This window comes from Lagopus leucura, unplaced genomic scaffold (genome assembly GCF_019238085.1).
Source record: "Lagopus leucura isolate 7727_CA_CO unplaced genomic scaffold, USGS_WTPT01 Super-Scaffold_100001, whole genome shotgun sequence".
In the NCBI taxonomy this organism is placed as follows: domain Eukaryota; kingdom Metazoa; phylum Chordata; class Aves; order Galliformes; family Phasianidae; genus Lagopus; species Lagopus leucura.
In genome coordinates, this window is record NW_024962262.1 from 1,685,087 (window position 1) to 1,712,535 (window position 27,449).

A 27,449-nucleotide genomic window follows, 5' to 3' on the forward strand; every position below is an offset into this window, starting at 1 on the left:
TCTCAGTGTTTTCGTGATGTCAGCACATGACACACAGCTGTCATTGAGCTAAATAGGAATCTTGAAATTGTATCATGAAAATGAAATGTGCAAAACAAAATTTCAGAAGGAAGCTGTGAGCAAAGAGCAGAATTCAGAAAGCCTGGAGTACTTTCTTCAAGCAGATCCTTTTCCGGAATAAGTTGTTCTGAACAATTTATAGGAAAATGTACCATCTCCTGAGCAAGAGGAGCAAGGCATCTGCAGCTCAGGCTGCTTCCAGAAGCTGTTTGGAATAACAGGTAGATGAAACTTGCAGCTCTGGGTTTATCTGTAGAGACTGAACAGCCATCATCACAAGCCTGGTGATAGACTGACTAAAGGATATCATTAGTATATGAAGCATATCCATTATAGATTTTACTGTTCTATAGGGCTTTGTAATCTCATTTCATTGCTTCTAATCTGTAAGCATACTGACAGGCACTGTGCTGTATTTCTTTGTTCTAGTTCTGTTAGTAATGGTAATAAGCTGGTTAAGTAGAGTCCACTACACTCATGTCCTGGTACAGTGTGTTCTTGTCTTTAAGATAGTTTTCTCTAGAGCTGCAGAAGTTGATTTTAGGAGCTGCTAAGACTACAAACTTGTCCTTGCTTGTAAGGAGCAGGGAGTGCACCCCAAGTGTCCTGGGGAAGCTTAGAGCAGTGATTCTTACTGTAGGTCTTACGTACATAAGTGGTTCATGAGTGTATATGATTACATGCATGTGTGTGTAGTGTGTGTGTATATATATACACCTACATGTATATGTATGTATATCCTGTTGGGGGGCTGCAGGTTTTGTTTGGATGTCACTGTGGAGCCATGCTGCTAGGTGCTGCCTTGTGCTCATGTATTCAGACATGGGGAGTGGTGATCTTGCTTCATTCAACAGACAGGTTTTTAATGTGTTCTGAGCTCCGACCAGGCTTCTAGAAATGCTGTCTTTTTCCTTAATAGTATTTAACTATATATAAACTCTTTTGAAACAAAGTCAGCTCAAAATTCCTTAAACCGACCATTTCTGTATTTATTGATGTATTTCTTTTGTATTTGTATGTTCCAATACATATTAGAACCATAGAATCACAAGGTTGGAAAGGACCTGCAAGACCATCAAGTCCAACTGTCCTCCCGCTACCCCTGCTACCGCAAGCACTAAACCATATCTTGTAGCTCCTCATCCAGGCGCCTCTTGAACACTGCCAGGGACGGTGACTCCACCACCTCCCTGGGCAGCCATTCCAGTGCCTGACCACTCTCGGAGAGAAAAAGTTCTTATGTCTAACCTAAACCTCCTCTGGTACAACTTGTGGCCATTTCCTTGGGTCCTATTGCCCCTTTGCTGTGAGGCTCTTAAAATCTGCATATTTAAGCTCTTAATCTGAGCAAAGGTTTGCTCATTCTGTTCCATCTTAAGCTGCTCCTGGGATTGACAGGTTGTTTTTAGTTGTTGGTTTGGGGGTTGTTTTTTTGTTGTTGGTTTAGGAGGCAAAACTGGGGAAAGTCTGTCTGTTTTAGGTCAGGAGATGAGCTCCAAACTGCAGCTGATGTGGTAGTTAAATTCAGTCTACTGACAGTAGGAAAAGACCTTTAAAAACAAAAAAGTGAATCCAGGTCTTCAGACACCACAGAAGAGGTTGGCAGGGACCTCTGGGTCCCTCTGGCCAAACCTCTGCTCCAGCAGGGAACAGGCTGAAATGTAAGCTGAATCTTCAGAGCTAGGTGTAATCAGGTTGCCTGTCACAGTGTTCTTGATCTTTGTGTATGTTTATCAACAGCACTTGCATCAACAGCACACTGTTTACGTTGTTATAATGATGTTATTACAACAATATTTGAACGAGAAATCATACAGATGCCAGTTTGCATTTTTGTTACGAAATACAATGCTTGACTGAAGTTTGTCTTGGTGTAGGTGCTGGTTGAAGGACACACTCCTGTTTTGCCTTCATACAAGTTGCCGCCGCTACCTGTTCAAGGAGATATCTTTCCTGTCAGGGTAACCCATTTTGTGACCCCTAAGGAGGTACGATTTGTGAACATCTCACATGCATTGCACACAGGAAACACTGCTGTCTCATCTGCTGGTGAAGAAGATATCAAAAGCTTTGAATTTCAGAAAATACCAAAAGCAGTGTTGCAGAATGCCACTTATTTTACTGATTCAGGTGGTCAAGTAGTTCAGCTATCTGAATGATCGCTTACTAGGAATACTCTTAGGGGCTGGGGCTGACAGAGAAATAAATATTGCCCGTTGACCTGGGGGGGAGAAAAAAAAAATGGAATTTTAGGAAATAGAAGACTGTAGTGTGGTACGTATTAGCCCTGAGTAGTAAGAAACTAGGTCATTGGGTTTCAGTTTTACAGAACACGAAGGATTTTTGTCTTTATTCTCCAAAAATGAAATTGCTGGGATTTTGTACGCTGTGAGCCTTTTCTTTGTTTTATGATTGGTCATTGGTTTTCATGTGATCCATACATAGCTGCCCTCTCTAGTCTGCCAGGGCAAAAGGCTGAATATTGATTGATTAAATAAAAGATGCCTGTGTGGGCTTCAAATGTTGGATGAAATACAAAACTGGGAAGCAGTGAGAAGCTGATTGTTCTACAAAATCTAATGTTTTTTGAGCGTGTTGATCAGTGTACAAGCACTTGTATGCATCATTTTGGTAAACCAAAAGAACAAGTTTGGCATTCTTAAAGTGATTGTTTTAAATTCAGCATTATGTTTTGTTGTAAATTCACCACATCCAATTTACATAAACATAAAGCATCTTCACCAGAAATATGTATTCTACATAGTCCATTGTTAGGACTAAATGCAGGATGAAAGTATCTGGAAGTTTGGTTGTCTGGTCTGCTTCCTCTCTTATGGGAGCAACATTATAATGAGTTTTTTTTTGTTCATTTTGTGCACATTATTTGAACTCTTGCTTCTGATCACAGCATATAATCATAAACACTATGCTCTGCTCTGGACTCATTTATTTAAGCACCATTACAGGATGGGGTTGTGGTTTGACTGTATGTTTGGTACAAATTAGAAAATTGATTTTGTTCCTGGCTCAGAAATACTAGTAACTTATTAATTATTAGGACGATCTGTAGAATACGATGTTCAGAGATGGCTCAGGTGGATTTCTTCAGTTGTTTTTTCTTCTCTGGACCCACAGCATTATGCTGATGATAGCAAATATAACACTGTTTCAAAAGTTCTTCGTTCAGTAGTTTTAAAATCAATCTTTGGTTTGCCATTACGAAGTGAGATTGTTTATCAAGTAGCGGGAGGGAGGAATCCTAGTGAGGTACAGCTAGGAAAGCTTATATAGATATGCTTTCTAGTACATGTGTTCCTTTCACTCTCTTTCGTATTGAAATGTGGCTTTGATCAACGGTTACTTCTAATTTGGGGGGGAAAAATTACATGAATACAAAATTATTTGAAAGAAGAAAGAGAAGAGAGTTGTGTGCAGAAACCTTTCCAAGATGGGAATAAATACACTTCCAGTAATCCTCGATCACTGAAATTTGAAGGTTAAAAGAAGCCTGCAAAGTTCATAAGAAGGCCTCTTCTTGAATAGGTATATATCTGCCTTAATCCTTCTGAGAACCTTACCAAGCAGTCTGCCACAGAGGGAGATGTCAGCTGTTTCTCAGAGTTGAAGACCCTTGATGAAGCCCTGAAATGGTGCAATAAATACGTGGATACTCTTCCCCTTCTCACAGACTTCAGAACAGGTATGTCAGTGTGTTCATTTTTCCCTTCTTGTTCCATGTGGATGTTCAAAAACCTGAAATTATTTTTCAGTAATAGAAATAATTCTATTTCAGTGTAGCTTTAAATAAAAGTCTATCAGAGTGCATAATTGTATGATGATTATGTGATACACTAAATGGAGACTTCTTTGTCATATTTTTCCACTAGAAAATGATGGAAAGAACTCAAATTTCTGCTGAAGCTGATGAGAACGGAGTTTAGATTGCATGTGACAGTAATAAAGCTCTTCCCTGAAGCTGTAACCGTGGGAGTCTTTCTGTCAAATACTCGAAAGAAATAAGATACCTAAAGATTACATAGCCAAGAGTTGAAGTGATGTTGGCCATAGAGAGTGTCACTTCCCTTTATCTGAATTTCTCAGTTTAGGTAAAAAACAGACTTTGTGAAGAAACCAGTCAGTGCTGGCACTGGATTTCTCCAACTAGTAAAATTCTTCTTGGGCCTTGATGCAGTATCTGCCTTGTACATTTTAGACTCTGTCTTCTGTGTTAAAGAACATGAATTGAAGTTGTAAAGTTCCAGTGCTGAGCACTCTGAGTCTTTTTTCTGGTAAAGAAACCGGACTATAATTGCATACCAGTGATAGTGAATTCGAGTTCAGAGGGAGTTGGAAGACATGTAGAAAAATAGCGTGAGTTAGAAATGGAAGAAAACCTGAACTTTTTGTGTTGTTTTTACAGAAATGCCTTGCCTCGTAGAATATGAAGATAGTTTATGGTATAGAGCGAAGCTCCAGTCTGTTGAAGAAACTGACACCGTTAAGATCCTGGTTCAGTTTGTTGACTATGGCAATTTTTTAGTTGTCCCAACAAGCAAGTAAATATATAAGAAAAAACAAATGCATGTATAACATGGGTGTGCGTGTGTGTGTGTGTGTGTGTGTGTGTACATGTGTATGTACTTACTATAAGCATTTATTTATACCAGCACTCTTAACATACAGATACGTAAGTGATAGCTTATCACTAGATGCCTGTTCTGACTGGTGCTGAGCCAGTCCAGGAAGAGCCTTTCAAGCACCAGCCCATGCACTGGTGTCAGCTGGATATTGCAAACACTCAAGACTTTTAGGGTCGAATTTTCTCTCTTCAAGTATTTTCTCTTCGTATAAATACTGCTCAGTCATACTGACATGCTCTTGAGCTCATGCAGTAACTATAATTCCTTGCTTAAGGTAACACAAGAAAAATGGGGATTTGAACAGCTGCCCTGCTTCTCGAACTAGTTAAGATCTTGGGGAGAGACTTCTTGATCAGTTTCTACTCTTTCTGACATAAAAGGACTGTGATGAATGGAGAGATGATATTATAAATCTGAAGTGCTCTGTCAGGTATTCTGATTCGGGTACTTCAGAGTGAAGCATCACAGAAGTCCACATGCACCAGCTTTGGAGATCTGCATTAGGTGCCTCAGCCTCCCCTCAGGTGCAGTAATGAAACCAGTGTGCTCAGCAGGTTGAGGGCTCTGTGTGGAACTGGCCCTGCTTCTTGATTCAGCCATGCTGAAGTCCTTTGAGAGCCTAGCCCTCCAGATGGATGAGTTTGGTGTGACACCATCAGTTTATTGTAGAGCAGTGACCCTGATCCCAGCCTCCTCACCTTAAATCTTCTGCACTACTGAGCTGTCTTTCTGTCCTTAATAATGGTTTTGATTGACAGGTACATTATTGCAGGAAAACATTTTTCTTTCTTTGTTGCAGGTTGCGTCAGATACCTCTTCATTTGCTGAAGTATCCTGTTCAGGCAGTACACGCCATGTTGGCTGGCTTTAAGCCTTCATTATGTGATACAAGTGTAGAAAGAATTCCTTACTGCCCAGAATGGAGTGTGAAAGCATTGTGGACTATGATGGACTCTGCAGAAGGAAAACAGCTCTCTGCTTCCATTCTTGTGAGAAGCATTGTTATTTCTCTGCACACTCGTTCAGCCTGAAATTCTTTCTAGCAATCTCAGTATAATTTTGGTTCGTTCTGCTGCGGACCCTCATTGTTTAAAATTGTGAACCATTTACTATGAAGGAATTGCTGTTGAGGAGAGAAAATCATGTGGCTCTTTCCTTTTTCTTAGAATCAAGGTGCTTCTGAGCATCCCTTTTCTTTAAAAAGCAGTTTCCTTTCCTTAACAACAGAAATACTCCATGCATGCATGGAACTGCGAATAGAGCCAGTGAAGTCATTGTTAGTATTGATTAGCTTGGAGATGTGAAGGGCTTATTATCACAGTACTGAATAATGTCACCTTCTGATTTTCAGTCACTTTCACCAGAGATCACGATTTTCCTGTATGGCGAAGAACAAAAACTGGTTCATATGAAACTGATAGAAATGGGACTTGCAGATTTGGACGAATGAAATGTAAGTACAGTGAATAAGAACTACAGATTTGTACCATCATGAAGGGCATTATTTCAAAAACTTTAAGCCAAGATCTAAATTGCCATCTAATGTGAGTTGACCACAAGCAAATTACACGTATTTAAAAAAAAAAAAAAAAAAAACTAATCTGTCCCCACTTCTCTAATGAAAAGCTGTTTAAAAGTGGGAATTACTTAAATGTTATTGAAGCCCACATAATAGCTGTAAGAAACAACAGTTAGTTGAAGTGTTAATATAACAGGAAGAACTCCTCCTGCTACTCAATGAAGAAGGTAACTTGCAGGTGAGCAGCAGTATCCTCTTCCCAAGTAATTTTAATTATTCTTCATTTTCAGCATTTGCTCTCAATGTCTGTGCCAGTGGTTCAGACTGTGTTCTCATCTGTGATTGTTTATGAATGTCCATCCAGTCAAACATGAAGCACAGCAAAGAGAAGCTTTACAGTATGCGTTGCCTACAGAGATGCTGAAGGACTGCTTTGTTCTGTTTTTTGGAGGGGTGGTTGATTTTTATTTTTAACCAACTCAGTATTACTTTTCCCTCCCATTTATTGAGCACTCTTTTTATCTATGTTTGTTTTCTCTGGTTCTGAATCTTGAAATAAGTGAAATTATTCTAAACCACTTTTGACCTTAAAGCCTTTAGTATTGTTCTATCAACTGTTCTTGTGAGAGCAGATGGAATGAGTGTGGAGTAGTGAAGAAATAAATACAAAAGTAATGTTGGGCACCACTGTTCATTATAATAGGTGAAGGGATGATGATACTGTGGTATAACTAGTTTATATTTCAGGCATATTTGGTGACAGTGCTGCAGTACTGGAACTAGGAATGAACAGGTGGGAGAGGGCGATGTTACTGCTGTTGTTGTGAAACACGTTTGCATTGTTATGTTTTGGTTTCAGTACAAGATGGATGGGTTTTGTTTGTTGTTGCACTTCCTCCTCCCCTGTCTGCAGCATTCAGTTGAAAGTGTTAGAATAAAGAGGAGCTTGCTCAGCATAAATGATGGTTTCTTCTCTTTATATAAAAGCACTTAGGAGTGTATGCTATATTAGTAAGACCTAAATACCCTTAATGTTCAGGGCTCAGCTCATAGAGCAATTTGTTTAAATTACTAAGGAAAGACAAAAATCAGATCTTGAAATCTTAGACATGGAGAAGGTGAGAGCTGCCTTCTAACAAAACAAAGTTATTTTACTTTCTCAGAGATCTCTCTGAAATGCATTCCTTCACCAGTACCAAGTGTACAGATCCACATATCCACCTCCCTAGCTTCCATCTAACACAAGACAAGGCTTGAATCTCACTAAAATCAGCTGAGTCCTTTACATTTTCTAAAAATTGGTTTCAGTCCGAGTCTCTTGCTTCAGATTTGCTAATTTGATCCTCCTTCAGTTCTTGAGCAAGGTGGCTGTCTGCTGTTTGTTTTCTTACTGTAATCATAGTACTTAAAGATGCCCACTCTTCTTCACTGTAACTGTCACATAATCCTGCATTCAGTACAGGCTTCCTCAGTGCATGCACCACACTGTGCATTCATTGACTGCTGCTAATCCTGTCCTGTGGTGTTATTTTAACCTTTATCTGGAGTGTTTATGCAGATCATTCATACATCTAAGTAACGGTTAAGAAAACCTTGAAAGTACAGCCCCTGTTTGTGTGGTAGCAAAAATAACTGTTACTGCAACTGGAAGATCACTGGAAGATGCCCTCTGTAGAGGTGTTTGCTGTCACAGGGTGTCCTTAACTCCCCCTTTTTTTTGTTTCATGAGCAGGAACTCTGTATGCACAAGCTGCTTTTATTTCTTGGCTTTCTGCAAGTTTAACAAGATGAACCAAAATGGAGAAAGACAACATTGTCTGTTTTTAGGCTGTTGCTTTTGTCACTGATTCACATGTTGCCTTGCATGGCAAAACAGCTTTTCCAGATGTCCACATAGAACACACATGCACAAAACTTATCTGTAGAGCTCGAAGCCAGCACCTTGCTCACTGTTGCACAGTACATTTACATCATGTTTCTACTAGCAGGGGAAAGGTCATTTCATGGTCTTTGTCTGTATTCTGGTATTGAAGTGCCCTTTGTGCTTTTGAAAATACCATACAAAGCTGTTGTCACCTTCAGAATGTAATGTCCTTAGTTCAAGTCAGCCGTTTATAATTAAATGACATGGGAACATAAGAGTTCAGGAAGAACTGCCATCTGAGACTGCCAGAAAAGAGGTGTAGATGTGAGGCAGATGTGACCTGCCTGTGCAGGCAACCATGCAGCTCCTAGTTGAGTAAGCATAGGTCCTAGTCCAGTTTGACTTACCTCTTCAGTAAACCAGTGCACACACTGTAACTGGAGCTTGCTTTCCCTAAGGAAAAGGGGGAATGGGACAAACACAGTACAAGGGGAAGCAGGCATCTATCTTATGTTCTATTGTACAAAAGAAAGTGAGTTAAATGTCAGTATCTAGTGCAGTAGAGGATTGCAGCAGACACTACAGCAGTAGCAATATTTTGCTTAGAAGTACTGAGAAGGTTTTAAGTACAAGTCAGCTTACAAATGATTACGTATTTCCTTTGGTGATGCACTGAAAAGCAGTAGTGCCATTCACATAAAATCAAAGGATCTTGAGCTGGAAGAGGCTACAAGAGTCACTGAGTCCAACTCCTGATCCGCATGGGACCTTGCAAAACCAAGCCCTGTGATTGAAGTGTTGTCCAAACACTCCTTAAATGTGGGCAGCTTAAGGCTGTGAGTGCTGCTCTGGAAAACCTGTTTCAGCGGCTAACTGCCCTCTGGCGCAGCCCCTTTCCCTCACCCCCAGCTGCCCTCCCCTGACGCAGCTCCATGCCGTTCCCTGTCGCTGTCACACAGAGCAGAGCTCAGCGCTGCCCCTCTGTTCCCTGTGAGGAGCTGCAGCTGCCATCAGGCCTCCCCTCAGCCTGCTCTGCTCTGAGCATACAGGGGGCTTCAGCCCCTCTTCACACAGCTGGCCCTCCAGCCCTTCACCAAGCTTGTAGCCCTCTTTTGGATGCTAACAGCTTTACATCCTTATATTGTGGTATCCAAAAGGTGAAGCTGCATGGAGCAGAGTGGAACAACCTTCACCTGGATGAGGGTGCTGGGCCTGGTGCACCTCAGGACACAGATGGCCTTAAACTCTTGACAGTGAATAAAATCAGCATTCTGCTATATTAGGCCACACAGGGTTTCCACCAGCACAACCTTTTATCTTAAACTGAAAAATCTTCTCTTGTATCTTTAAAATAAGGTCTGCTGCAGCTGTTTGACACATTTTCACTGGTAGCCAAGGATCTGAACAATACTCATTAAACACAAGACAGTAGTGAATTGATAAAATCCTTCTGAAAAGTAGAAACAGGCAAAGAGAAAGCTGTTGTAGTAGCACCAATGAAAAATAAGTTTATTTCAAAGAAAACTATAAGTATATACACAGCATACAATTAAAGGCATTTGTCATCTTATTTACAAGAATGTACATTATTTCTGTTGCACTAACAGAGTCAGTGCTAATTACAACTTTGTGTCCATGAGAATATTACCATCCTTATCCTTTACTCTTATTCTCCCAGAGACATACTTTGTTTCCTGGTGTCCATTTGAGTACACAGTCTTAACAGTCCCATCTGGATACTCCCGTCTCTTAAACTGCGATGTGTGTAGTTCTCTCTGACCATTATTGAACTCTATAGTCTTGCTTCCATCTCTGCAGTAAAGACACATATGTAAGATGTATTTTGTAAAAACCATTATAAGGACTGTAAACAGGCTTAAGCTTATTCACAGAACAAACAGTACAGACATACGCCTAAAGGAACAAATGCAAAAAAAAAACCTAATATGTTTTGGTAAATACCGTGCCATTTTGTTGAGACTCAAAAGCACATTTCTGCAAAACTCACGCAACTTCTTCATTCTTGAAAGTCTCCACCACACATTCTCTGGTCTAATCCTATTGCTACAACAGTTCAGAAGCTTAATATTTTGAGTACCATCAGTTTGGATCTGAGCCCTGCATGAGGTAAAGCTGGGTACTCACATGTTCTCTAGTATTACATACAAGTCAGAAAAGTCATTTAGGCTAGTGTGTTAGGCTGCATTGTTGTTGTCTGCATTTTCTTTATCTCCTTCACACTACAGAAAATAAATGTCAAACAGCAAGCACATCTTCACAGTACAGTCTATTCAAATGTAAGTTTTAAAGAACGTATCTCTATATACTGCCTCTGTCAGTGAGCTCTTACCTACTGCATCCCCGTCAACAGGTACCTAAAAACACAAAGCTTACCGCTGAATGCGAACAATTGTGCCATCTGGAAAGATGCTTTCTTCTTGTCCATCCGTAAATAAACTTTTGATAGTTTGATCAGGGAACGTAATTTCTTTCTTGCCATCAGGATAATGTTTCTCTAGAATGTATTTTGTGACAAGTTACTATTATATAAACACAGATGCGTTTGTGTGCATCACACACACACACACACACACACACACACACACACCCCAGTAGTGTTGGGGGTTGGTTGGGCTGGATGATTTCTTTACCTATTTGTCCATTTGAAAATTGCAAAATCTCTAAGCCGTCAGGGTATGTAGTATGTGTAGTCTTCGCATCAGCATAATAGTAAATCTGAAGAAAACAGTTGAAATTAACTTATCTAGCCAGAAATTGTGTGTGTACACACATGTAAGTATTTATAGAGAAATGCAGAAGATGTAGGATACATACCACCGTTTGATCAGGCATAATCTGCTTTACATCTCCATTAAAGAAGGTTATTGTTACAGTTTTCCCATCAGAACCCACTTTTTTCCACGTCCCATTTGGAAGAAAGACGAGGTGACAGCCGTTTTTCAAAACCTTTTCGACCTAACGAATAGGTTACAGAGGTCAGTATTAAGACATCACATTCAAGTATCCATTGATCTTTCACTTCTCGTGGAATTTCAGATTCCACACTTTCAGTTTACCCTTCCGTCAGGATAAGCAATTTCTCTCTGTATCTCTTCACTGTCTGTATGCACAGGTCCAGATGGTACTGACAAGGACATGAGAGCTTCAGCAGGAGAAGTGTCCTGAAACGATAGCAATAATACAAGCTTAAAAATCAAGCTCTGTTTTCATACATCTTTCATTTCATAGGCTTTCAGGTATTTTAAGAAACGAGTATGACAGTAGGAAGACAAATATAGGAAGTCATAAAACCAGCGTGGGTTTTATGCAACTCCCAGTATAACTACAGTGATGCATTCAGGCCTGCAGTAATCAGAGTGTGATCAGCTTTTGTCCAGACTAAAATGAAATTCACTGCTATGGCTTGGTGCCAACTGGCTGAAGTTATCCATATCACAGTGTGAAACAACTGATAAAGTTTTAGAACACCAAATGCTACCTACAGTATTCCAGAATTAATTCAGCTACATGAAGGATTCTTGCATGGCATACAAATAGCCAGCCTCTTAAAATGGAAAACTTCACAAAATTTTAGAGGGTAAGAGATTATTATTTTATTTCCTTACCTCAGCTACAGCCACAGGTAGAGCGTTCTGCACTGACTATCACATAGCCATTTTCATGACGATAACAGCATTGCAATTCAAGAATATAAAAAGGTGGAGTCAACAGCTTTCCAAGCCACCTTCCAAATATTAAGTACTGAAAGCTACTCCCTTAAAAACCAAATGAGGATACAGGACTTACTACCATAGCAGTTTTAGAAGAATCTTCTAGTGCCGTCACTGTCTCTGACTTGCTGTTGTCCTTAGCAGGTGCTGATGCAGGTCCTCTAGAAAGCTTTCCTACTCAGATAAATGTAGTGAAGTTAATTTGGCCAGTAAAGTACAGATTAAATGTTAAAATCATATAATGAGGTCAATCTGTACAGGACACCCATATTTTTTAAGTGAAGCAGACACTGAAAATAGTATGTCTATGAAAAAAAAAAAAAAAAAATCAACATATGTCAGCTGTCTGAGGTAAGTCATCTGCCACCAACGCAACCAGAAGCACTTTCACTCTGAGAATGGGCTCCTAACAGCTTGCTCCAAAATCTTGCCCTGGGACATGTCTGTCTGCGCACTCAAGTTCATTACAGCTATTTCCTATTTTCAGATGGTCCTTTAAACACATGCAAAAAATCCATATTTATTTTCTCTGTTGAAGAATTAACCAACTAGACAAATGTGTACCTTTTGCCTCTGAATAACCTCTGCCATTTATCTTGCCACACTTCTGAGCTGGAGGAAGCAGAGATCCAGTTTCACTTTTCAGGCCTCTATTTTGCGGACACTGGAAGTAAGGAAGTTACACTTGTGGTTTATATGTGACATCTATTCCCAACTCCTCATGCAGTTGCAATAAAATTTGTACACCATTTGAGAAGAAATTCACTGCAAGCTTTCTTCACAAGCTGTACGTTTTTGAGATTTAGTCATCAGAAGAGCTTGTGTGATGCAGCCCAAAAGCTGTATTTTGGAATTGTCTGCTGCCTCATGACCAAAAACTATAGAATGTTTATTTAGTGCAAGCAATCCAAAATAAATTACATTTCAAGATTAAATGTAACTACTCGAAGCACTGGTGAACTGCCTGGTTTGCCTGGCTGATCCTTGAGGTGCAGAGGTTCTCAGATCTCGCCTATGTATTTTTTCTGCTTACAATTGCATTGTTTGAATTTCTAAGAAGTTGAATTCCTCAACAAAGGACACTGCCCACGGTGATGCAGCCTTGGAGATGTTCAGAAGCTGCTTGGACATGATCCTGGGCACCCTGCTCTGAGGGTCCCTACTTGAGCAGGGGCTGGGCTGCGTGCACCCGGAGAGCCCCTTTCACCTTAACCCATTCTGTGAACATTTGTATTTGGAGAGAAGGTGCCACTAAAAACAGTTCTGTCTGGCACCATCTGCAGAACCCCGAGATCAGTGAATTAAAAGTCTGGCTGTGCCTATTAGATTCTAATTTCGCGATCCAAAACACAATGGTCACACAGACCTAAACGCTGAGATGAATAACTTACTACAGATTCTGTTCTTTTTAAAGTCATCCCAGAATTTTCCACTTTCTTCTTGCTTCCAACAGCTTCTACTTTTTTCCAGGCTTCTAACCGAAACCTCTCCATAATTTTGACTTCTTCTTTCAGCTCCATGTTCTCATTTACTAAAGCATCTATTTGATCCTTCAAGCGTCGATGGGTGGTTGACCATTTTGCTTCTTTCCGTTTGAAATCTTCCTGTAACTCTGCAATCTGCTGTTTTAAAGCCTTAGAAGAATGTTTATAAAATGTTTCATTTTTTTTTAATATTAAAAGATTTCAAATTTTCTAGGAAAATAATATAAGAAAAGATTAAGAGAAGGGAGGTTTTCTTCTGTGAAAAGAGTAGCATTAACTTTGGACTACCAACTTGAATATCTCAACTTCAGTCACAGGAGCCCCTGTGATCATCACACTTTCAGCCTCCTTTACACTTCACAGTCAGGCCAACACAAACACACTTGAGGCAGAAATGCGCTATCTTTAAGGCCACCCTCAAAAGGACCCTTAACAAATCTTGGCACGAGAAAACAGCGAGAACAAAGTCACATAAAACACTCATGAATCCATGTAACTCATTTTTCAAACGTTATTTCAGTCTGTTGAGGTAGCATCAAGAAGTGATACCCGCAAGTGAAGCTTGATACAACTTGGCTGTGTACCTGATGAATCTTGACAGTGAAGGAACAAACACATCTTGTTTCTTTATCACTGGCATTTAAAGACTTATGAGTAAATAATCAGAAAACATGACTTTGAAAATTATAGATGATAACTATGTTTACTGTGGAACACTTACAAATAAAATTTAAGCACAGTTCTAGTTTGTATTTTCATTCACTACGCAAATCAAAACTTGCAATGTTATATGAGCTATAGTAATTTTATATCAAAGTTGAAGATCACTCTACCATAGTCTTATGCAGTTTTTATGCATGGAAATGTGACAAAAATATTTGTAAGGTTGGCTTTGTTGTTTTGTTTTTTTTTTCCTTGAAAGTACCAGATAATGTTGTGAAGACTGCAATTGTTTTCCCAATTAAGCCAATTGCAACCCTTCCCGTGATTGGCCTAAGTTATAATTAGTTTCAAGTTAGTTCTCAATTGCCTTTAAATGAATTTCAGTTTTCCTGTGTAAATAATAATAGTAACTGTTATTTTCATACCTGAATTTCATCACGTTCTTTTTTGTCTGGAATTGCTCTAGCTTCTATGGTATACTTTTCAAAAACTTTACGTTCCTTTTGCAGTTTTTTCATTTCTTTTTTTCTATATTCCTCTATTTCAGCAAGTTCTTGGGATTTCTGCTGTTGAAAGTCTGCAATTTCTTTCCTGCAGTTATAAAACAAAGCATTGTTTTAAAACTATAAAAACTATTTAAAACTATTGTTTTAAAGCTATAAAACTATACAAACCTGGAGTGAGAAAACAGACTCTAAATTCTGTAGTCAAACCCAGCATCTGTTACCCTTGGAAGACTGGCTTATAAGCAGTATTTCATAGAATCGTTTAGGCTGGGAGACCTCAAAGATCGAGTCCAACAATTGTCATACAGCTAGTGTTTGATGTCCAGCTATTTCTGGATCTGTATCTTTAATGACAAAAGTTATCCAGAACCTAGCAAAGCTTCCTGTGGAGGACTTGGGGGTCCTGGTGGACAAGGAGCTGGACATGAGCCAGCAGTGTGCGCTTGCAGCTCGGAAGGCCGACTGTGTTCTGGCTGCATTAAAAAAGGGGTGGCCAGCAGGAGAGGGAGGTGATTGTCCCCCTCTACTCAGCTTTGTGAGGCCCCATCTGCAGCACTGCGTCCAGGACTGGGGCCCTCAGTACAGGAAGGACGTGGAGCTCTTGGAGTGTGTCCAGAGGAGGGCACTGAGATGATCAGAGGGCTGGAGCACCTCTCCTGTGAGGAAAGGTTGAGGGAACTGGGCTTGTTTAGCTTGGAGAAGAGAAGGCTCTGAGGAGACCTCATTGTGGCCTTCCAGTACTTGAAGGGAGCTTATAAACAGGAGGGGGAACGGCTGTTTACGAGGGTGGACAGTGATAGGACAAGGGGGAATGGTCTTAAGCTGAGACGGGGAGGTTTAGGTTAGATATTAGGAGGAAGTTTTTCATACAGAGGGTGGTGACACACTGGAACAGGTTGTTCCAGAGAGGTTGTGGATGCCCCATCCCTGAAGGCATTCAAAGCAAGGCTGGATGTGGCTCTGGGCAGCTTGGTCTAGTAGCCCATGGCAGGAGGGTTGAAACTAAGTGATCTTTGAGGCCCTTTTCAATCCAGGCCATTTTATGATTCAGTAAAGCTTTGTGTGCAATTGCAGCCCAGAAGGCCAACAGTATCCTGGGCTTCATCAAAACAGAGTGGCAGCAGGGAGAGGGAAGGGATTGTCCCCCACTGCTCTGCCCTTGTGAGGCTCCATCTTGTTCATCCAGGCCTGGGGCCCCAGCACAAGAACGTTGTGGAGCTGTTGGAGCAGGTCCAGAGGAAGGCCACAAAGATGATGAGAGGGATGGAGCAATCTCCTGTGAAGAAATGTTGAGGGAGTTGGGCTTGTTGAGCTTGGAGAAGGCTTCAGGTAGGCCTCATTACAACCTTCCAGTACTTAAGGGGAGCCTATAAGCAGGAAGGAGACCAACTGTACACAGTCTACTAGTGACAGAACAAGGGTGAATGACTTTAAACTAAGAGGGGGGGAAATCTAGGCTAAGTGTTAGGAAGAAATTATTTTCTCAGAGGGTGGTGAGGACTGGCACAGCTGCCCAGAGAAGCTGTGGATGCCCTATCCCTGGTGGCATTCAAGGCCAGATTGGAACTGGATGATCTGTGAGGTCCCTTCAAACCTAAGCCATTCTATGGTTCTAGATTCTACGAAAGCTTGCCAATATTCCTTAGAGCAGTGGAACACCATTCCACCAAAAGCTGCTTGTAAAAGAACCGGTGACTAATAGCAGGTCACAAATCAAACATTAGCCAGCAACATGATGCTGTATACAAACAAAACAAAATTAACTTTGGCAGAAACAGGTATGCCACTTTCAAATCTCCGCAGAATTATTCTGCTGTATTTACTGCTTATAATTTCCCTAGCTGAAGTAAATACTAATGCTCCATTTGTACATCCAATCCAAATGGACAGCATCAATCACATTCAGGTGAAATCCGTTTTATGAGACCAGTTTAGGACTGTGTTATTGCTCAGAATAAAAGTATACACGAGAAAATTCTCACTGGCATAGCCTTTAAGGATATCATATTGAAGCAGCAGGAGTGCTCAACATTCTTCCTAGATTTGCAATCTGTTTTTACGACACCATTTCATACATACATACAGAAACAGCCAGTTTCTTGATCTATGTCTCCACTGTTACTAAAATACATCAATTACTTAACAGTACCTAAGTAAAACTGCACAATGTGATAGCCAGGAGCACACCATTTTAGTGAACGCACCAAACTGTGGGTTTTCAATTCAGGATTACCTGATGCTTGCCAAGGCATGCTCTCTTTCTTCACGAAGTTTAGTTAGAATTGTGTTTTCAGCTCTGAATCGCTCAATTTCCATTTCCAATTCAATGAGTTTCTCTCTCAGTGTCTGGGATGGAACAGTGGCTCCTGCCATACAACAACCAGATCCATTAGACTGAAAAATTACTAACACACTAATTTTAAAAAATATATATACTATTTTATAGATAGCAGTAGCATTGCAAGAAAAAACTCTAGTACTGAAGTGACATTTTGAAGTACCCTGCACTATATACTCAAGTTCCTCATCAAGTTCATCTATAATATTTGTAGAACTAAACATATAACAGAAATCAGAATGTGAAGGACCTGTAGAAAAATGAAGATATGATAAGAGCAAAGCATCAAAGAGGAAAGTTACAAATGTAAGTTTTTCCAGCTGTAAGTTTACTCACAGCACAGCCTGCTTGAAGTCATTACTGACCTGAAATGGATTGTAGAGGCCCAGAGTATTTGTGGGCCTCTCTGCCATTCCAGTTTCCTGTTCAGTCACTGCTTAACACTCCTAAGGCTTTCATAGTCTGCTTCTGAGCATGCAAAAAGAGCCTAAGTACTGATGCTGTAGTGTAGTTAGTTGCCTCCATCACTCGTAAATGCTGCTAGCCATTACTCCCAGCAAAAAGACCCAGCAGATTTCCTTCAAAAGCCAATAAAACAGTTCTCCATAAAACACTAAACCTACCACTTCTGCTTCATATGATCTTCAAAAAAAACCAGAAAAAATCCTAAACATTTATTGGTGCAGAGTTTGAAACTGACACCTCACTGTCTTACAGAGAAGACATGCAAGGCTGCACCATCATGTCTGTTCTAGCACAAACACAACAGCTTTTACAGGAGATTGTAGAGATTGTAAGCCTTCTGCATACCATAGCCGTATAGCTGAAATGGCTGAAATCAACTTGGGACGAGCAGAAAAATTAACTTGTTTTCTATATTCCAGGTGAATTCTCTACATACTGTACTGCAGAGAGAAAACAGACATTGCTGACGCATCCAGTTTTACTACAGGAACAATGTAACCTAGGAGTGCATGGCACTACCCAAATGCGGTGTAGATGCACTCACTGGAAAGGGAGGCACTGCTTCATTTTCAGCACGCTTTTGCCTCTTTGCTTGAGTTTGAAACAGTGGTCAAGCACCTTCGGATTAAGTTAGTTGGATGAGGCGATGAGACAAAAAACTAGCCTTCAGGGTGAAATAAATGAAGGGTTTCACTGAACTTATCATTCTGCAGGCTGTGCAATGACTGCATCTGGCACCAGACACAACCAGAAGAGATGAAGGGTGCCTACAGTAGAAGTCTGTACCTTTTGGTGTAGCGTCAAGTTGCAGCTTAAGCCTTAGAAGGAAAGACTTGTAAAACATGTATTCTTCAACATTTCCTACCAGTTGCTGTTCTCTCACCTCCTGACTCCTGTTCCACATTTGATTTGATTTCATGCTCTGGATGACAACCTGTCTTCTGTTTTGGTCTCAGTGAGGGAAACAGTTTCACCATCAGGTCTGATGGAGGTCCATTTGAATCGCTGTCCACTGCAGGCTGTTTAGACAGTTCTTCCCCCCTCTTTGAGGCAACTTTTCTCTTTAATGCTCTATCAGGGAAAGGTGTATCATTCTTACTGAAAAAGTCAGTCTGTGAGGGCGTTGTAGTGTATATTTCAGGTAAACCATCATGAACATAATTTTCATCAAGATCACTCCATGTTCTCTCATCATCAAACTCAAACTTATTCCTATTTACACAAGACATGCTTCTTTGGTGGTCTGAAGCTTTTCCAACCTTTTGGTTTGACTGTGCATCTTTGTCTGACAAGTCAAGGTTGGCACTTCCATTTTTGCTTTCTTTGCTGATATCTGTAGCAGAACTTCCATAATCTAACAATTCTGGATCACTTTCTCTATGGCTCATAAAGGATGTCTTAACATCTTCATTTTCATATTTTAAAGTGGTCTCAAATTCTTGCTCAGAATCTGTAGCACTATTACCGTTTTCTTCATCTTTGTCTTCATTCACAATCCACTGAGTACTTTTTAAAGCAGGAGCTGCTGTCATGAAAGAAGCTGAAAACGTTACGCTATCTGCTTTATTCAGTGGATCCTTTAGTCTAGAAGCTGTTTCTGAATTTGACATCGCACGATTAACTGCTTTATCATTTTTATTTCCCACAGCCACACATTCTGCCTTTTTCTTATTAATGAGTTTAACTGCAAATTCCTTTACTTGCTGCTGTTTTGCCTTGATAGGGGTAGAGGACATTCTGCGTCCTTGTGAAGTTTGCTGATCTCGATCTAAGATCCTTTGCACAAATGAAGAATTACTTGAGAAAGATATTTCATCTGCAGCCTGTTCTAGAAACAAAAATTCATCTAATTCCAGGTTTTCTTTTTCCTTTTCTTTTTCCCAGTTTTCCAACTTATTCTGAAATGAAACTTCAAAAGACAGTTCTGAATCCTTTACAGAGTCAGTCACAGAACAGTTAGAATTAGAAAAGGCATCAGCCATCTCACAAGATAATGGAGGCTTTTCTGTGTAAGGTAGTTTGTTTCTGATTTTGCTGCCAGTGCTAGACTTAGTAAATTCCACTACATTCTCTTTATTTTCTATTTTATTGTTGACTTCTGGCGAAAAAGAAACCTTAGTCTGTCCATTAAGATTTTTTCCTGGTTGCATTCTTGTTTCTAGTGGCAAGGAATTTTTTCCATTGTGATTTCTGAGTACCAGGGTCTTCTGAAGAGGACGTTTGGCTTTGTCAGGCTGGTTATTGTTTTTACATGGTGTAAGAGAGCTCTCAGAAACCAGTTCTTTGCCAGAAGGCAGACTTTTCTTTTGCATTTGTGATCTGTCCACTCTCACATTTCTGTCATCTGAAGCCCTCTGTGGAGGCTTCAGCATGTTTTCCTGAAACTTTGCTATCTTAGATCTGGCATTAATAAACCTTGTTAAGCCTTCTCCTCTTTTTAGGAAGGGTCGTTTGATCACAGGTTTTTGAATGGCTGATCCATATGTCTCCTGAAAGGGGATAAGGAAAATTAACACACACACACAACATTAAATCCCTCGTGCAGTTTTAAGTTGCTGGGTTTTTGAATTCGCTTGTGTTTTTTTGCTTGTTTTCCAAATAAACCCCACATATTAGTAGGAATTTATAAAGTGCATTTACTTCTACTGGATTTCTGAAAGCATCTTAAACAAAATAGTTAGGACTTATTGTTTTATTTCGAAGATGAATTATTAAGATGTGAATATTGCAGCGTTAGCTTTTGATGCCAGAACCTGCTGTCTAAGTTCTTAAAGCACCCATCACACCATGGTACGATATTTAAAAAACAAGTTAGAAAGAATAGAAAACCTGTAACTTCTGTTTTTGCTTCAGACGCTGCTCTTCTATCTGCATCTGTTCTTCCACAAATTCCTCAAAGGTCTGTTTCTTCTCCTGAATTGCTGCTTTAATAGGTCTGTAGTAATTAAAATATATAAATATAAATATATATATATATTTTTTTTATATATTTTTTTTATATTTATATATATATTTTAACATTTCCGTGTAATTTAATTGCATTTAACATCACTGCTAATCAAAGACCTGGGATACAATTACCTAAACGATGACAATTACAAAGAACTTCAGTCACTTAGTGGCAAAGCTAATCTGAAAAATGCATTGTAGTAATAGTTGATTATCTTTTGATAAAATTATTCATACACAGCTAAAAAAAACTGCCATTGTGACCAGCCATTCTTCTGCCCGAGCCATCAGTCTCACACTCAGATTGTAGTCATACTGATAATTTCTATAGTATGTCCTTCACATTGATTCATAGAAATCCTACAGAGATCAGCCTGCATTCTGGGTCTGGCTAGGATGGAGTAAACGTTCTTTACAGCAGTCCATATGGTGCTGCTTTGGATTTGTGACCAAAACAGTGATGGTAACATCCAACGTTTTTGCGCTGTTGTTGAACACTTCTTGCAGAGGATCCAAGTTTTCTCTGGTTTCTCATGCTGCTTAATCTGTTCACCCTATCAAATAGGCTGGGGATGGGCAAGAGAGAGAGGTCAGAGCCAGAAGAGTTGATCCAAAGTGACCAAGAGTTCCATGCCACACAACATCATGTTCAGCAATGAGAACTGCAGACTTGGTTTTCTAAAACTACACAGGACCAACTGTACATCAGTTTGCTGGTGGGAGATGGCCACCTTCTTAATGTTGGGGTCTCTTCCCCTCTTTTCTTCACTTGTTGTGAAGATAAAGTGTCTTTATCTCAACCCACAAATGTCATTTTACTTCTTCTAATTCACCTCCATTGAATTCTGAGGCAGGGTGACCAAGTGACTGCCCGGGGTCAACCCAGTACTGCCTGGAACAAGTATTTCATGTTATGACAGGCAAGGCAGAGCTCCAAAACAGTGCCAACCACTACTTTTATTCCATCAACAACAGCAACAACAAAAAGCTTCTAACATCCATGAGAAGGCTTCTCCCACAAGCACTGTTATTTCTTAGCCACACATAGACGCTTAAACAAACATAACTCCTGGTAACAAACTAAAAAGTTGTGGCCTTACACTCTTCCTCAACATCACTACTTTTGCTGTGTAACAGTGGAGAGGAGATTGTAATGAATCAGACTGAGTGCAGTAATTGTGACTGCTGATATACTAAGCCTAAACCAGAATGTGCTTCTACACTATCATCACCCCATGCTGCACACACCTCTTCAGCCAGCACAGCACATCTGTCACAATCTCAAGCCAGAGCCTCTCCTACTATTGCTCTCCATTGTACTAGTGAAACGTAATCCCTGCTTAAGAAAGCTATACAAACTGAGAATATCTGAATTGGGATTCAGAATTCATTCAAACTTGCAGTATAAATTACTTACACTTTTTACCAAATCACGTTCTGAATTACCTTTCCTCTGCATTAGTCACCCACAACTGTTTTCCTCTGTTCTCAGGGAGTTCCGCACTAAAAGGATCCACGGGTGGATCTTCAGTCTCCATCAATTTTTCCATCTTTTGTTCTGGACACCTCATGCTTTTTCCTATGAAATCAACAGAATACAAATTTGTTTTTTTTCCTCCCAAAAGCATGCAAACAAACAGTCAGCTCAGCTTACATTTAAGTGGCATTCAGACCAGATTAAAACAGCTTCATGGTCACATAGTCTGAATTCCCACACAAAAGAAGTCCTATGATTTTCCCAAATTAACTCTTCTTTGAATTTGAGCACTCCTTTGAAAGCAATATCCAACCACGTATAAGTTTTCTCCCCCAGACACACACCTTGGCACTCCATTCTGATTCATCATCTTTGCTAACTTATGGCTTAAAGGTAAAATAACAGAAGCTTGGATGTCTGCTATACTTAAAAATTAAGATCAATTCATCCTTTCACATCGCCTTAGACCAAGATTAAAAGCTTGTCATCATACTTCATGCTTGTAACTCACTCTCATTTCTTTTCTCTGAAACCTCTACAGATTTACAAACTCCTTATTAAATTTAAAACCAAAAATGCTATTCCAGTCATAACAGCATAAATGGTAATGTGGTGCCAGTGGTACAGCTAAGAAACAGGAAAAGGTGAAGAATTCTGGTGCGTTTCTTCTGGTGTATAAACAATTCTTCATCAGCCTTCCAACTCTAAGGACATTATGACTATGCCATAGCATCTCTTTGCCAATCCATCTTGATTCCTAATTCCAATTCAGTTATTTAGCCTCACAACACAGTTGGTCTGGAGACATTCTATATCCCCGTATGGACTATTTTCTAACTGCTACTTGAAAATACGGTTTCAGTGCATTCTAACTTACCAAATAATGCAGCCATCCAGGATCTGTCATTATTTTACCATTTTCCCAGTCTTTATCATACATAAGTTTTAGCAGTAGCCATTTTTTTCCCTACTAGAACAGACAAACATATCATGCTGATGGAAGAACTTGGTTTTTCCTCCTGCTGCTTTTAACAACACTCACAGGAACACTGAGGCTTCTGAGCTGACCATATTGAGCAAAGGAAACCAAAATTTGTATACAAGCATCACTACAAGCAGTGAGTTATGCTCAGTAACTGGGGGGGGGGGGGGGAGGAATGGGAAGGGAACACACACTCCCAATTATTTTTCTCCAAATGCCTAACCAATATAGTTGTCGTCTCCACTGCCTTTCAAGCAGTTCTGCATTTTCAGGGGCCTTGCTTTTTACAGGCAGACAGTACTGAACCACCGTTGTCCAAAGATGAGATGCATTCTGCATTGTTTAACTTTTGTTATAATTTCACTGTTCTGTGTATGTGGAGACCAATTACTCAGAGCATGAGCTTTGTTGTCCTTGTGATTCTGTTACTCAGATGACTGATTTGTAAAAAACAAACAAACAAACAAACAAAAAAACTTGTCAAGCCCAATGAATGCCCAGGTCTTAGCTTAGCTTTTTACTTTCAGCCATTAGAGTACAGCCTTCAAACAAACCAGTGTTTCACAGGAACAAAAATAAACATACACAGGAAGGCAAGAGCCAGCCTCCATCCTCATGTTCCCAACTCAGAAAAAATCATTAGGCAATTTAGTTTTTGTTCAAAGCCTAACTTCAGTTTCTCAGATAGGCTACGTAAAAGAAATATAATCATTTAAATCAGGTGGGTCTGATACTACCTGCAAGAGAAGATGCCCCTCTCTCAACTCTGGGGGCTTCTTCCAGTCCAGGACTGTCCTCTCCCTGTGCACAAGCTAAATTGGACTGGAACACTGATCCAGGTTACAGATGTTTGTTTCTCAGTACAGATGAGTTCCCCAGTCTCATTAAGTTCATCACATGGGAAAACATGTACTGTGAGCACAAACAAGGAGGCACCACCTCATTTGGATACAGTGATGGCTTAAAGCAATCAGAAGTATTGAAAGAAATGCAACTGCCTATTTTGTCTTTTATATTTACGATATTTTCTTCAAAACAAGGGCTCCCATCATTAATTACAATGAAAGTTGGCAAAAGGATAGCATTCCTTCAGCAGTACCACGCAGCAGTCATTAAAATGATGCATTTATCTTTGATTAATCAAGTAGTCTTAAGATGAACACTGAATATACTTTCTAACTTAAACAAGAACAATAGATCACATTCTTCAGTTTAATAAAGTACATATTTTTTCCACTCAGAGGGTGGTGATGCACTGGAACAGGTTGCCCAAGGAGGCTGTGGATGCTCCATCCCTGGAGGCATTCAAGGCCGGGCTGGATGTGGCTCTGGGCAGCCTGGTCTGATGGTTGGCAGCCCTGCACAGAGCAGGGGGTTGAAACCCGATGATCATTGTGATCCTTTTCAACCCAGGCCATTCTATGATTCTGTGATCCTATGCTTTATTTCTCAACTTACCAAGAACTGCTGTCTGACCAGATACCATGCTAAGTAACTTCTGCTGTTCTTCCATTAGCCTTTGAAGTTGCTCCATCTGTTGTTTCTTTAGCTGTTCCTGTTTCTGTTGTTGCAATTCCTTCAGCTTTTTAAGAAATTAAAAAAAAAAAAAAAAAAAAAAAAGTACTGTGGGGTAAGTATACTTAGAATGCACCAAAACATAAGCATCATCAAGACAACAAGTTTTAAAGACATCCCATTATCTAACTGTAACATGACACGTTGCATACAAAGTGCTTTGATGAATGAAATTCATGCTGTTTCTAGTGCACTCCAAGCCACTAGTTTTTAAACGACCAATCCACAAATAGTAGATAACAGAACTCTCATTTCTGCAATTTGGGAAATGTTCACCTTTTGAGGTAAGAAGATTCTAAGAGCAAATATGCTGGCGCTAAACATAATTTCATTTTGAACTGAAATCTGTGCCTATGAAAACCAACTAGGCTCTCAATAACAGCATGTTATGAGGAGGACACTAATCTTTACACAACTGACACGTAACTGACTCAGGGCTTGCTCTTTAAGCTTATGTTCTACAGATACTTTCAGGTATGAAAAATTATAGAATACTAGAATCTACTTAGAGTTGGAAAGGCCCTTTAAAGTTTCTTTTATCTGTCCAGCTCCCCTGCAACAAACAGAGACATGCACAGCTCAATCAGATTGCCCAGGGCCTGATCCAGCCTTACCCTGAAAGTCTCCAGGGATGGGGCATCAACAACATCTCTGGGCAACCTGTGCCAGTGCCTCACCACCCCCACTGTTAAAGCCTCTTTCCTTAAATCCAACCTAAATCTCCTCTCTTTAAGCTTGAAGCCATTTCTCCTTGTTCTAATTTCACATACCCCGCTAAAGAATCTGTCCCCTTCTTTCCTGTAGCTCGTCTTTAGATACTGAAAGGCTGCTCTCAGGTCACCTCACAGCCTTCTCTTCTCCAGGCTGAACAGCCCCAGCTCTCTCAGCCTGTTCTCATAGGAGAGGTGTTCCATTCCATGGATGCACAGGAACAAAATATACCTTAATTTATGAATATCAAGAAATTCTAGAATTTTTAAAATTTATTACCTGTTCAAGCTTTTGTAAGAGAGGATCATTGCAATCAGATTTATTCTGAGCATCCTTTTCACTGTGGCCGAAGTCTGCTTTAGAGCTTCCTACGTTATATGCTGTTGCTGGAAAAGACATTTCAGTGCTATTTTGCTGAAGTGCACAGGAGCTGCCAGACTCAAGCAATTGCTCTTCACTCAAGGAGTCCTCATTTACAGAACAGCTGTCTAAGAGATTCTGCACTTCACCGGGGAAAGCCGTGATGCTTTCAGGTCCAGGTAACAGACTTTCTGTGGTGATTTTTAATCCAGTAAAATGAGGATCTAATAAGACACCAGCACGGGAATTACTGGACATCCAGTGTGCAATGAAGTTTTGTTCACTACTCAGCTCTTCAACAGTTGGCATCCTGTAAATTACATTCCAACGCAATTGCTGATGCAGCATTAACATAACATAGTGTAGCGCCAGGGGAGTAAAAGGTGCAGTCACAAGTATCAGGCGTGGATGCTCACTCGTTTTTAGCTCCGAGAAATTAAGCAGATAAAAGAAAAAAATCTACAGGAAGAGACTCCCAGCATCGGGAAGTCACTCTTAAAACCAGCCGATCGTGTTTATAAGAAGCAGTCCAGCCACAAATCCTCGTACTAATGCAACGCCGCAGAGATGCCCACGTGAACACGATCGCTTTACTGTGCATATTTCAACTCGCACTTAACCTTCCCGCGGTAACTCCACGAACAGCTGCGCGTTCGCTTCTCACTCCTCTTCCCACCACCATCACCGCCCGGCGGCACTTCGGGATCCCCACAGGAACCCTTCCGGAACTCCTACAGAACTCCGTACGAGCAGATTTCGAAACGCTCAAAGCTTCCCCAGAGCGTAATATTCCAAATGGCTGAAGCCGAGGACCGCCGCCGTAGCAGCGCCACCACTCAGCCCGCGACCTCCCGCCGCTCGCAGTTACAAACGCGCCGCCATAGCACAGCCTCCCGCCGCCACAGGCTGGACGCCGCGCGGCGCGGGGCACGCCGGGATTTGTAGTCCCCAGCCGCCGCCCGCCTCCTGCAGCCCCGTAGCGATCTCTCTGCGCTCGACTACAGCTCCCAAAATGCTCAGCGGCGAGAATGCCGTTAATAGGTTGACACTGCAAACCCTCCAGCCCTGCCTAGGCTTCTGAGGGGCGGGGGCAGGCGCGCGAAGGCGGTGATGCCTGCCCCGCCCCGTTGCTGGGGGAGGGGCCGCTCCCCGCCTTCCCGCCCTGTGGGGGCGGCAGTGAGGAGGTGACCGCGGAACGAACCCTCAATCTCCGCTCGCCGTGCCTTTGCTGGGCGGGCGGGGCTGTGCGCTTTCAGCGTGCTTTGCTTGTAGCTGCCTCTGCCCTTTTAATCTTTAAATAGCTGCAGTAAGGGTGGAGTGGAAGGATAAGTGGCAGAAAGCCTACAGAGTCATTGAACCACCTGGGCTTCTTTCCATCCTTCCCAATGGAAAGGGGCCCATAAGGATCACTGAGTCCAACCCCTGGCTCCACAGAGGACCACCCAAAAGCCAGTCCCAATGTCTGGAAGCACTGTCCGAACGCTCCCTTGAGCTCTGGCAGCTCAGAGCTGTGTCCACTGGCCTGGGCAGGCTGTTCCTGTGCAGATCCAGGAGTTAGGCTCAGTGATCCTTACGGACCCCTCTCAATTCAGGATATTCCATTAATCTATGTTGAAAAACCTTTTCCAGACTCCCAACCTGACCCGCCCCTCACCCCACACAGCTCTGTGCCATTCCCTCACGTTCTGTCACCATCACCAGAGAGTTTTTGACGTTTTGCTCTTTAGGAATTCTCTTACTGAGCAAAACAGTTTCCTCAGAGCTCCAGCAAACAGTGGAGAATCTCACTCCAAAACCTGGTGACACATTGCCAGCTGGAGCCGGGTTTTGCTCCTCTTTGCACGTTGGTACAGGACCGAGCTCCCGGCTGCGTAAAACCAGGGCAGCTCTTTCAGCTGCCAACTGCTAAATCTCACATCAGCTGTGGCTCTTTCCAAACTTCCCATCACTTTTCCTGCACTTAAGCCAGTTATGAATATATCACCTGCACAGCTTTCGTGAAGCTGAGTTCTGCATTAAGAGTGGGAAGCTACAGTGCTGGAAATATATATTAAAAACAAAAACAAAAACAAAACAAACAAACAAACAAAAAAAACCCCAAAAAAACGCAAGGATTTCTACCCCT

At 41.0% G+C, this 27,449-nt stretch overlaps 2 protein-coding genes across 2 annotated transcripts in view; one reads left to right on the top strand and one right to left on the bottom strand.

Annotated features, from left to right (window-relative positions):
* Positions 1-7,168, top strand: part of RNF17 (ring finger protein 17) — a 46,749-nt gene extending 39,581 nt beyond the window's left edge. The window contains exons 33-38 of the mRNA XM_042868407.1: positions 1,938-2,048; positions 3,604-3,760; positions 4,481-4,616; positions 5,500-5,689; positions 6,052-6,153; positions 6,510-7,168. Coding sequence (XP_042724341.1) covers positions 1,938-2,048; positions 3,604-3,760; positions 4,481-4,616; positions 5,500-5,689; positions 6,052-6,150 — 693 coding nt within the window. The 3' untranslated portion in view covers positions 6,151-6,153; positions 6,510-7,168. The remainder of the gene's footprint in view (positions 1-1,937; positions 2,049-3,603; positions 3,761-4,480; positions 4,617-5,499; positions 5,690-6,051; positions 6,154-6,509) is intronic.
* A 2,412-nt stretch (positions 7,169-9,580) lies between these two features.
* On the bottom strand, positions 9,581-26,130 carry CENPJ (centromere protein J). The gene is made up of 15 exons (XM_042868471.1): positions 25,244-26,130; positions 24,137-24,260; positions 21,666-21,798; positions 20,100-20,205; positions 18,154-19,759; positions 16,701-16,833; positions 14,387-14,552; positions 13,206-13,448; positions 12,379-12,478; positions 11,891-11,988; positions 11,161-11,265; positions 10,919-11,059; positions 10,735-10,819; positions 10,478-10,598; positions 9,581-9,895 (listed from the first exon to the last, which is right to left on the bottom strand). Exons 1-15 carry the CDS (start codon positions 25,676-25,678, stop codon positions 9,703-9,705), a joined length of 3,789 nt encoding a protein of 1,262 aa, XP_042724405.1. The 5' UTR covers positions 25,679-26,130; the 3' UTR covers positions 9,581-9,702.
* Positions 26,131-27,449: the final 1,319 nt, after the last annotated feature.

Bases quoted from the DNA above. Each gene is read 5' to 3' on its own strand.
- CENPJ (XM_042868471.1), bottom strand. From the start codon at position 25,678: ATGTTAATGCTGCATCAGCAATTGCGTTGGAATGTAATTTACAGGATG. The intron at 13,449-14,386 runs GTATGAAAATAA...CATTCTTCTAAG, and splicing joins AAGAACGTGATGAAATTCAG to GCTTTAAAACAGCAGATTGC. The intron at 12,479-13,205 runs GTAAGTTATTCA...CCTTACTTCCAG, and splicing joins TAAAAAGAACAGAATCTGTA to TGTCCGCAAAATAGAGGCCT.